Genomic DNA, 12,569 nt, shown 5'->3' with positions numbered 1-12,569 from the left:
AACAAATAGGCTACATAAAACATAACTAATTCATAAACTACAATAGAATAAGTCAGAGTAAAATTGGACAATATGCCTAGTATTAAACACTGCACATTAGTACTGCATGTAGTAATTACATTATAATCACTTGTTTCTTTTTATACTGCAGCTCATTCCATGACCGATTATTATATTACAAGTTGATTATAGATCATGATTTCCATTCATACATCCTTTTCTTCCTCCATGTAGGCCTGCTCACTGAACAACCTGCCCATGCTTTGAATAGTGTGTGCAGGACAGGACTATGCAGCAGTCTACCTGCTTTAACGCTCCTCGTGTCTGTCAGTCACCACGCGATCTTCCAATCGCAGGACACATGAGCCCGTGACTCCTCCCCAGTGTATAATTGAAGTTTCTTTAGTTTCTCCGGCGGAGCCTGCGCGCAGTATTGTCCGATCCGTGGAGGGATTAAATACACAACCTCGGGACCATGTTTTCTAGGAGCCTGAACGTGTGTGTGACCCTGTGTTTGTGGATTACAGCGTTAATGAGCCCGGGAAGTGTGTCCGCGAGGAAGCAGGACGACTCTTTCTTCACTGCCAGTATTTACCGAGCAAGATGCGCCTCGAGATGCCTCAGCCTGCACATCACTCGCATCTCCGCTTTTTTCAAGCACTCTCAGGTACGAGCATGTGGTCCCAAACACTCAAACTTCTGGCGTTGAAGATGAGGAATAAACGCCGTGTTGTATTATTTAATGAATATGTGCTAGTGGAATCCTTCCAACATAAGTCAAACCTGTTTCTCCTGAGCCCATCGTGAAGAGACAGGAGCAGGTCACCAATGGTGCTGCTGAGATAGGCTACTACTTTCTCACTTGTGTTTTCTGTCACTGACAAGAAAATAAGACCCTTTTAAACGGAAAGTGTCACCAAAATAAACACACCAGTTGCTGAAGCATTTATATGATGGTTTGAGTTGCTTGTAAAGTTGCCACTTATGTCGTAGCCTATATCACTGGTCGTGTAGAGAGGGACGTTTGGAAATGTATCTACTTAACCAAACACAGTATTTTTGAGACTGATGGGTGATGGACGCCTTAGGAGTCAGTTTCCATTAATCACTGGAAAATGAGACACCCGTTTCTGTCAGTGCAAATGTGATGGACTTAACTCCTGTTGTGACTCCATATAGTGATACTTTTCTTATTTATAAGGAATCGCATGCATACAACACAGCCTATATTCATAGTGAGAATGTTACACTAGTGTCCCCACAAATCATGTTGTGATGCATACCTTGCTTGAAGCTACTATAAATTAGCTGTATTCTTTGTATGATTTGGTATGTGGTGTCAGAAGTTGTTTTTCACCCTCCACTGGACACACTGTTCTCTCCCAGGACTCCTAGAGAAAAGGACTGGTCACAGATCCTTCTACCCTCTTGTGCCTTTTCACCAGCTATCTATCTGCTGACTGCCTTTATACTGACTTAATTTGCATCTGCATGGCATGTCTTTCTCAAGGTGCATTAATGAATCCCTAATTTCTAGAAAACATTGTGGAGTAAGGCAAATTTGTAATTAGTTCTAATGAATCAACATAGTGCATTGCTTGTTTCTCTGTGACCAATTAACTTTACTTTGAAAGCACTTATTGATCTGGTAGCTCTTAATGCATGTCTGTGGGACACAGAGACCTACTGCCTGAATCCTGGCAATTTTATTAAGGGGGAATACACCTGGGGTGAGGGAAGAATGTGGTTAACTGCAAACAGAAAATAGCAGTGCTGTGCATCCAAAGACACAGATTGAAAACAGTGTTTCTTAATTCACAACTTGGCAAGCAGTGTTGGGTATTTGTTTTGAGAAGAATCCAAGGGTATATTGCTGCTCTGGGTTGCAAAGTTGGGGAATTATATTAGTCACCAGCTGACAGAGAAGTCAAATAACTGATGGAAGTCTCGCCTCTAATGAACGGCTAATAGTCTACATAATTGACTGCAGAGCCTCGAAGTCGGAGGCAGCCTCTTTCACTGAGGGGGAAATGAGAGGGAGGTGTTTGTCTAAAGAGAGGAGCATTTTTGTGGTCAGTGATAAGCAAGGTTGCTTGAGCAAGCTTGTTGGTCTAAGAATAGAAGGCAATGGTTGATAATCTGCGAGGACTGTCTTATGCACCGTGTTCTCAACAGCCCTTTCATGTGAAAATGGGGGGTCTGCTCAGCTGCAAAAACATATGGCTCTCCTCCCCCCTGCCCTCTACCCCCTGGCCTTGCCAATAAATGCCAGCATCACACCTCATAGGCATGGAGAGGATACACTCACTGAGCTACTGATGCTGCTCCTCCGAGGTCACCTTCCTGCTAAATGCTGGAGTCCAATTGTGCTAAATGTGATAAGCTCTAATGTACTGTTGCCACAACACTGGAGCATGCTCAGTCAGCACAACCTACAGGTGGATCTGCTTCCCCTGCCAGATCTTATTACAGCAACGTGCCGACAGGCAGCAGCTCGGAGCTCCACTCCAGTGATTGAGACGACAGACCTCTTAATTCAACTCGGACATCCTTCAAGGGTCATTTAATACACGATAGGAAAACCAAGACATACAACACTTTCCATTTTAATGGAAATGAAATGTCTGGGCTGTATGTCAAAGCGGTGACATTTGCCTACTGTTTCTTAATATTTTACTGTGTCTACTCAATATCTAGTAATCTATATGGACCACTGCTTATTTTGGTCATGGTACAATAGACAATTTGGCCTCTTAACACATTTTGCAGCTGGAATTTAAAACTCCTGTTTTTCATATCAATTTTAATATGATCATTCTGTGAATACTGGACAATACTTGGAGAATTTAGCACTTGCAGATGTTACGAACACCCACGCGTCTTTCCTTTTTATGTGGCTGAAACATAGGACAAATGGAAGACTTTGTTTTAATTTTAGCAATTGTGAATTAGTGTGAAATGGAAACAAGCATAGAGTTGCAGAGTTAGGAAACCCATGGGTCGTCCATTGGTTGGCAGATTTATAGCTACTGCAGATCTATTGATGTAATAGTGTTTCCAAATAGAGATTTATTGACATTTTACTCCACATTTGGGGAACTTGTCACCCCTGTACAATAGACAGACGGCAACACCCAACCATAAATATTAGCCTCGGACACTTTAAAATATTAAGAGCGAGCTGGGAGCCCTGTGCAATAATGTATTCTGAAAACATCAGCCTTGTAGTGGATTATTTATGTGGAGACCTGTGAAGCCAAAAACAAGGTGTGTCCATGAGGTCTTGTTATTACATTCAGTCATTAATTTCTAATGTGCTGCACAGTAAAGCCTAAGCATCAAGCTTGAGAGATGTGTGTTTTAAGCGAAGGGAAGAAAAAACATTGGAAAATAGTTTTTCCGTGTCCCCTTGTTTTCGCCTTTGATATTAAGTAACCTGCGGTGGAATCAAACCACAGCCAGTGCTCGTCTCGTGTGTGGAGTTTTTCATTAGCAAAGACAGCGGATGAATAGAGGTCTATGTAGCTTGGCCTCACCTCTCTGTAAATGCTTTTAAACCATGACAGTCCTGTCTGTAAATCTCAGCCTCCAGTGCTGTTACACCCTGAGCTACCTCATTTGACAAATAGCCTTCATTCCTAAGTGGGGACAACTTCACACCAGTGTTGTTGTTTGAGATTTCTGAAACACCCTTTCATCTTAACATTGGATGTGCGCTGGACACATTAGTTCACTTTCAGAGCCCCTGTTGAATAATATAGTTAAAGTGAATACCTGATGAGCATAATGACCACAACCCTCACACCCACTCAAGTCAAAGCCTAAATCTTGAGGCCTTTTATTTTAGTGCTGCATATGTGCCCTTCAGGATCAGTTATTTTGGTGTTGCCTCAGGACCCCTGTGCTGTCAAAGGACACACAAAGACACCAGGCTGTCCTTTGAAGTTCTGTCTCTTGTTAACTTAGCCAGAAATGAAGGTCTCATAGACCAGCAGTACTTTCCCAGTAGTGTAAAGCTGGAAAACATATTGGCAAGATAAGAAGGAATTGAAACACAATTCACCTGTGTAATCTGAGATCCATTTAATCCAAATCAGAGGATCATAGGATAGAAAAAGATTTCCATTTTCAAAAGGTGGAACGCTATCCTCAAAGATAAAAGGTGTTTTGTCCATGTTCCCCTCAGTTGTCTAGACAATACAACACGCCCCTGACCACCTGCTATGTCTTCTCAGCTGCCATAATGTATCTCTGTGATAAATTCCCTGTTTACATGACTCCACCGGTGTCACTAACAAAGCAGAGAGTACACCTTAGCCACACATTCATATACCACTGTCTGGTATCCTCTCCTCGACCCCATCACACAGGAGGATATCTGGACAGCATTCATTCACTGGAGTCCTTGACAGTCCTCAGCACTGCATAATGTTCAGACTGCAGAGGAATGTCATGGTGAGTCAGAGGGATGAAGTTCTGACCTATAATTATTCCCCCGTTGGTCCCTGACATGGTGGGGTCAGGCCTGGACAGCTGGGGCAACATCCTGCTGAGCTTCTCTTCTACAGTGATGCTGTCACACAGCAAAATTAGCTCCTCTGTGGATCTGGCCTTGTCGCCAATGATGGATGGGTGAAGAAAGGTGTCAAAAACAGGATTGATGATTTAGAACATGGTTTAGAGTTGTGAAAATCTGTATAAATTATCCAGAGGCACTGGCTGCCAGTGTAAATGTCAAGGTTGTATTTACGACAAGTCATCCATGGGGGAGTTTGGCTAGGTTGGATTGATCATTTGTTATAAGTTAGCGAAGTCCACAAGGATTTTAATCATGGGATACAGTACACAAAGATGTACTAGTGAGGAATAATTCATATTTTAATCAACATTTGGTCAAGCAGATTGAATGAGCACTACTACACAGAAAAGGGCAGAAAACTTGCTCATGCACTCTCAACTCTTCAGCCAAATTAGCGCTCATTTCCACTTCATTTGGTAACAAAATGAAACAACTATTTCTAGTCTCCTTGGCGCTGAGACTCATATATTTTTTTCATCTTTATCTGCAGTTTTTTGTTGAAGAGATTCTCCAAAGACATGACTATATAATCATGGATTCCTTTGAAGCCATTTGACCATTATCCTTGACGCTAAAAGCACAGCACTTACTGGTACTGGATGTCAAATTAAACCCTTTAATGATAAGTTCTCTCCTAAGGTCTCATGGGAAATTTCTTCTGGATTACATTGTTGGAAAAGGCTTTGAACTTGACATTGAACTTAAGCAGACTTTTTGCCTGCAGACCCTTAAAGTTTGGCTGTATCCTACGGCTACGTTGATTTCATGCAGAAGTGCAGGAAACATCCAAAAGTGAAGCTCAGATTCAGACCCTTGGATGAATGAATTTTTATCAATGGAACTCTAAACTCAGAGCCTCTGTTGAGAATATTTGCATTTGATTTTGTATCACTTAATCAAAGGTTTGGAAAACAGGTGGACAAAATCTCTGCTATTTCAGTGTTTTTATAACATCAACCTAAACGTCATATTTTCTGATACACATCACATCCAAACATTTAATCTCTTTCATGTTGACCAACTGGCCATTTATTCTGAAGCACTAGCCTTGCCCTTGCCATCCAAGCACAATTATGTTTGCAGAGGATGACAGCATAATTCCTCGCCCTAATGGAATCCAGGAAATGACCACTTGCACAAGCCATTTACCCCCAATGGTCTTTCGCTTGACAACTCCCCATATTTACACGTAGATGATTTATAAATACGCAGCAGCACTATTAGGACCAAATGTTTGCCTTGCTGAAGCACACAAGGTGGCACTTCCATGGCAATTAGAGGAAATTGGCACTATCTGCAGTCTACACAGCAGTGCTGACATCAGTTCTCGCCTCAGTTACCTTGGGGACGTCTGTTGAGAGATCAAACAGGTCCCCAGAAAAGCTGAGGTCACCATGCTGCTGAATCTGCAGGCCCCTGGCCCTGGTGCCGGTGACCCCACTTTCCTGCTTAGGTTACATGCACTCAGCATGCAAAGCTGACTCTTTGAAATGTGTCTAGCGTTCACATTATTGTTACTCCAAAAGGCCTTGACTTAAGGGAAAGTTGTATTAAGATGTATTGACAGAAGAGGAGAAGCTCAAAGCCACATATTAATTTGATGAATTGATAACTAAATGTATTTTTCCTGATGACTGATGATATTTTCCCTTCTCTTTTACAGAATAATGGATCCTTGGTTTGGTGCCAGAATCACAAGCAGTGCTCCAAGGTAGTGTGGTTTGCCTTCTTCCCTGAATGAGACACAAGCCACATACATGCCTCATTATCAGAGGATAATACAACATAAAGTGTGCGAGTCACGACAGGGCTAGTTTTGTCATGCCTGCAGGAATCACTTCGAGAGCTGTTGACATAGACTTTCATGAAAAAACTCTTTTCAGCTAGTCCTTACTTCTTGCTTTCCATTGATACTTACTGGGATACAATTAAATACAACTAAATATAAAATGTTAAGTTTAATGCATTTAAATGAAAGCAAATTTATGAACGCAAACCATGATTGTTTTTCCTACTCGTGTCATTTGGAATTTCAGTAGGATGTGTTACACTACGCCTCCCACAGGGCTTGTTTGTGTTTCGTGCCCTGTCCCAAAGAAGGTTGATACAAAGCTGGTGTCGACAGCTCCTCTGAAAAGACGGCGCTGACATATTCTATCAGACTCTCCCAGAGCTGTTGACAAGGCCCTCAGAGATGTGCCCTATAGACTGTAGACAGGGAACACTACAGAACTGAAACAAGGACGATGATACGCTAGCCAAGTAGAAATCTGAACAATGCTCTCTGTAGCTGTCAGAGGCTCTCATCTCCTCACACACAGACCGTGAAAACAGGATTCAATACTGTTTGCCCATAAGGACTCAAAGTAGGGCATAGACAACACATACAGTATACATTGTCTGAATAAAATACAGGAAGTATGGTATTGTCGTGATGACAAATTAGATGTGGTGCTAGTATGTGTTTATTGTTTTTTCTCAAACGTCCACAGACCTCGGTGTACATAGAGGAATGCATGCTGAGAATTTGGGCAAAATCACAGTGTTGCAATGCTGGTGATTAATTGGAAATTCAGGAAAATGCAGATTTCTTCCCCGCGTATGCTTACTTAACATGGCCTCACATTTGGTGTACATATTAATCACAATCAGTGTCTAGTATCAACTGCCTCACAAAATGACCCTTTGTGTTTGATTTCTAAATTCTTCTTTTGAATTTCAAATTGTTTCCTTGGCAATTTGCATAAAGTCTGGGATACAGCAGAACCATTGTTCTTTGTGCTTACATCTGCAAATGTATAGGTTACTTACTTCCCTGACCCAACCTAGCAGATGTTTACAACAATATTGAATCTGTTGTACTGAATGTGTATTATTCTGTGTAAATTGTAAACTGTTATATTGTCCTATTATTACACTCTATGCAGTCATTTAAGTGTTTCGAGGGAGGCAAAACATAATTAACTGTCCCTTAAACAAAGTCTGTGATAAAGAATATGCCATTTATATTATCTTAAACCTTCTGTGACACATTTAAAGTTAATGTATAGGCACCTCTTTTGTATTCACCATAATGCCGTGAAACTTGTTTCTCTCCTTTCCACTGTGATGGCCAACATTGGCTCTTGGCACTAGTCATTCCCCAGTCTTTCGGCAGAGTTTTATGTTTGAAAAAGGCTTTTGCTGGCTGTGAGTCCAGCACAGCATACTGTTTTCATAATCTAGCTAAAATTTGCTGAAGCTCTGCAAATGTCCCAAAACTCTTTAATAGACTTCTTGTTTTTCCTTACTATAACAAGCATGTCAGTTAGCACTTCTTTATCCTACTGGTAGGTTGTAAATAAATGAGGCTGGATTTGATGTAAGCCCGTAAAAATAATGATATGCTTGTGTTACTGCTGCACAAATGTGGTGTTCTGCTGCTCTGCCATTCCAAATCGTTTCAAGGGCTCTCTGAATTTAATTAATTCAATTGTATCCTAGGTTTTAGGTTCAGCCATTCAGGATGCGGGTCAGGGCATTAATTTGCGGCCAGAAGTCAATATTTTGGTAGCAAACACACCACCACACTTCACTTCCACATCAATGACTCGAGTGCACACTCAGGGCCTGTGTGTGGTGTGTTAAAACACAGAGCTATTGTGGCCACTTTAACAATTGTACCAAATGGGCCCATGCTATACAGTGGTTCCCTGTGAATAGCTCTACAGCCGCTGATTAGCCTCTTCACTTCATGAACAGCACACAGTCAAACAGAAAGACAAAGGCAGTGGCTCCTGGGGAGTGCGTTAGGGCAGAAGGCCTGTCCACCCAGAGCTCTGTTAAAGAGCCTTAGAGAGCTCCCTGCCTGTGAGGAAAATTTGAGGAAAGGGCTGCCTAATAATTTAGACAAAGATGCTGTGACCTCGTCCATCTGTCTGCGTTTAAGGAAATCAAAGCCTCCCGCTTGCATTTGTGAAGACAAAGTCATCCTGGTCACCTCGTATGCAGTGTCCAGAGCCGGCCCCCCTCTCAGTGTCCCCATTGTCATGTTAATTAACCTGCTTGCCCTCTCTCCAGAGCAGAGCGAGGTGGCATTTTGAAGAGCTGGGGAGTAATTATGATGCCATAACACTGGACCAGCAGACAAACTCCATTCACTGGGTAGACGCCAGGAGAACAAACAGCAGGCATTTTTTTTTCTATGAGCTATTGTCATTAAGTCTCCCTACTGTTAGAGCTCCCCCTTAAGAAGTTTGGCTGTGTTCCCTGAAAACTTTCAAAACTCCAGGGTGTTCACTTTTTCTGCTGGTGCAAAGAAAATAGATTTTGTGCGTGTGCATGGGAGAGTGTGCAGAAGCGGCCAAGAAGCTTTTCACATTCAGAGAATGGCTGATATTAGCAGGGTTTGCTTTTCCCCCATGGGAGTGATCCAGGCTCCAAATCAAATGCTAGGATTGACTTAAGGCAGCTAAATGCCAGTCTACAACAAAGCGGTGTGCCGCATTACTCAAACTTCTCTCAGGGAAGGAAGAGAAGAAAGGACATGTGCATTATGCCTGGATACGTTTGCCTGTGGTGAGTCATTGGAACATGGCCATCACTTATAATTCCTGAGAAAGAAAAGTGTCATATTGTTCTTGTAAACACACCGAATATCCTCAATTTTTTAAAGTCTGGATATTTGTTCCTCTGCTGAGACTGATCTCTCGATGAATTAAATTGAATGGTGATTACTGAGTTGAAGACAATTAAATCATCGGTCTGTAATAAAACTTTCAGCAGCAGGGAAATGTTGACTTTGCCTTGCATTTCTCTAAACCTGCCATGTCCCTGCCCTTTTATTTATCAAAGCTTTCCAGAGGGAATGCTTTAGACAGCAACAATGTCTTGTCGCCATTTGACAGCAATGAGTCGTGCATGTCTTTCATAGATGTCTAACATATCGCAGGTGGCTCTTTTGAGCGATCTTCTACCAATCACACCCTGAGCTGCACATACCAGCGCAATAATAAGAAGTGTTTACTCTTTTGGATTACATGCGCTTTCGTCTTCACATGTCGGAAGCTTTGGAGCCGTTTGCCTGAATAACAATCACTGGAATGCTACTATGTCTCATTCAAAAGTGTCTTTCTTGTCAAACCCCCCCCCCCCCCCCCCCCGTCCCTTCTGCCAAACCCCACATTTTCTCACGCCAAAAGGAAGTGGTCAAACTTCCCATCAGTTGTTTTTCTGGGTCAGTTGAACCTATAAAATGAACTTGGAGTTCTCTCATTCTTCAGTTTATATGAATCTGAATTAAAAACAAAAATAACGGTCACTTTCACTAGATGCATTTGTGTAGTCATCTTTTCTTTGGCGGTAGGTAGTATATTTTGAAAAGATGTTGTTAAAGTGGGTGCTGGTTGGTAGGTTTACAGCTGGGCATGGCTGGGATTGTTAGGTGCTTAGAAAGACTTCAAAGCACCTTTTGGTCATGCTGAGGCCAGACGTTCGTCTCACCTGCCTGTGTTAGCCACATTACCAGCACCGACACCTCAAAGCAAGCTGGACTAGAAATCAGTCTGTCAAGTGGGCAGTGGATTGCCTGTCAATGGAGCTGCAAATCACTGGATAGTGTAAAATTTGAGAAAGTCTTTGCTAGTTTGACTTAATTTTCTAATTTCATATATATATATATATATATATATATATATATATATATATATATATATATATATATATATATGTGTGTGTGTGTATTTGGAAGTCTTAGGTGGTGGAGATTATGTGAAGAGCCATAACTGTACTTTCTCTGAAGCCTTTCTTTAAACTTTATCTAGTTTGAGGCAGTGTGAGTGTTTTGTGTGTGTGGGTGGCGGAGGAGCGTGAAGCAGGGCTGGTCAGTCCCAGCAGGAAGGACCTGATCTGGACATGGTTGTTAAGTTTCATTGGCTAAAGGGGGGGTCGCTTCATTGGCTGCTATCTGTGGAGCTCATTATTCACATGGTGGGTGGCAGAGAACGAACGAAAACCCCCATAGCAGAAAACTAAAGACGTGGCCACAGGAGAGGAGGCGAAGAGGCAGTGGAACTGCAGTTTAGACTTCTTCAGCAGCGAAAGCTCACATCTAAAGCTGCTCTCTGCAGGGCTGTCTGGTGAATATGTGAGTGATGAGCACTCCAGGAAATCGTCCATGAAGAAATGCACTCAGTGTCTCATACCAACCTGTGTTTTTATTGATCCCACAGAGCAGAGGGGCCTTTTTTAAATAGTTGCCATTTATTTTCTGAGATAATCAACCTTTCACAGATTTCAGCCTGATTTCACATGTTCTCTCTGTCAGAAGGGATTTCATTCCCTTGAAGGATTAATGTAATCAAAGCTGCTGTGAAATCCTCTTTTGAGCAATAATGACCAGTCACACTGAGACAATCTGCTGTCATCCAAAATGTTTATTATTTTTCTGAGGATGGATTGGCTGAACATCATAGATTACAGCACACCTTTCATGTTGACTTTGCTGTCTTTTTCATCACAAGCTAACGTGTTCAAAGGTGCTAAAGCAGGAAATTATTCCCACTGATTTATTTTTGGTCTATGTTAATAAATCGTTACAGAACTAATCGTGCCAACTGTCACATTGACGAAGGGAAGATTAGACTGTAAGAATCTTAAAACTGATGTACTTAGTAGATGTGGGTTTATCAATTTATTCCAGCTCCACTTAAAGCTGCTGCATCCCGCAGATAAATCCCATAGATTGCGTGTGACAGTTTCAGGACGATGGAAACCAGAAAGTGTGTCAAAGACTCGGTGATCGACAGCTCTCTAAACCTTTGCCATGGACTTGGGTACTTCAGCAGAGTCATTTTTACTTCACAGATCCAGACTGTGCATGTATCAGCAATGGGAAAAAAAAACCTCTTCTTTTGATCCTTTTGTTTGTTTTCAGTATAAATCCAAAAGTCTTCCCACTCAGCTTGCCCAGGTTTGCCCTCTCTTTGCACGGTCTTTGATCTCAGCTTTTGAAATGCATATAAAAGAGAAATCAATCATCACGTCAGACACATAAAAAGCATTGTATCACTGTTATTGGGGTGCATATTCTTTCTCAATCCGTACGTGCCATCCTGGGGTCCATTTCGTGAAAACTCTGAGTTTAGGAAAACTGGGTTTTCAGTTTCAGAAAGGGAGGTTAATCAAACCTGAGAGAGAGGGGTAACTCCAGCCCGTTTCAGAAAGAGAGGTAACGTAACCTCAGAGTCAGTTACTATGGTAACTGAGCCTGTGAACCTAACCTGGTCGGGAGCAGGTTTTCTTCAATAAAGCTCTCATTTCTCTCAGTCTCCTCCCTCTGATACATTGCTCTCTCATTTCCTCATTCATTCATTCAGTCTGTATCAGGCGCATTTTAGGCACGTTAGGCAGACTATAAAACGTTTTCGCATGGAGTTAAACTATAGATGCATTTTCATCTCCAGATACTAGCCTACCTATTTGAGTGGTATCGTTTTTCTTCCCAGTCTATCAGTTATGTGGCCTACATAACCTTATCCGTCCTCATATCACTACCGTCACCCATCGTGTACATCTCTTACATCCCAGCAGATTTTTTTGTGTCACATTACGTTTTTTTTGCAAACGGCAGTTTTCTTTACAACATTGGTGATGCGGAGCATTTTAGTAAAGCCACTGTATAGCAAAGTGCCGTCGGAAGAATGTGACTCGCTCTGAAACGTTTTTTAAACGTTTTTGTAGTGTTCCCTGGACACAAACCAGTAAAAAGGAGTTCCACAGTATTGCAGGTGAATGATGTAAACCCTTTGAAATAAAAGATTATGAATTATAATTCTGTTAATGATGGTGCTGCAGCCTCAGAATGGGACTAGTAGGCCTAGGACTTTTTCACCTACAGGATTGCACCTAAATAAAATACATTAGGTGCAATACCATTTCACCAGTAATATTATACTTATGATTACATATGATATTAATACACTATATTGGAACATACGCATTTACTCTAGCA

General features: G+C 41.7%; 1 protein-coding gene across 1 annotated transcript in view; it reads left to right on the top strand.

Annotated features, from left to right (window-relative positions):
* The first annotated feature begins 402 nt into the window (after window positions 1–402).
* anos1 (anosmin 1) overlaps window positions 403–12,569 on the top strand; it is a 39,690-nt gene continuing 27,523 nt past the window's right edge. The window contains exons 1-2 of the mRNA XM_028591595.1: window positions 403–667; window positions 6,243–6,290. Coding sequence (XP_028447396.1) covers window positions 476–667; window positions 6,243–6,290 — 240 coding nt within the window. The 5' untranslated portion in view covers window positions 403–475. The remainder of the gene's footprint in view (window positions 668–6,242; window positions 6,291–12,569) is intronic.

Source organism: Perca flavescens, chromosome 11, assembly GCF_004354835.1.
Source record: "Perca flavescens isolate YP-PL-M2 chromosome 11, PFLA_1.0, whole genome shotgun sequence".
In the NCBI taxonomy this organism is placed as follows: Eukaryota; Metazoa; Chordata; class Actinopteri; order Perciformes; family Percidae; genus Perca; species Perca flavescens.
This window is presented reverse-complemented; position numbering and strand designations above follow the sequence as displayed.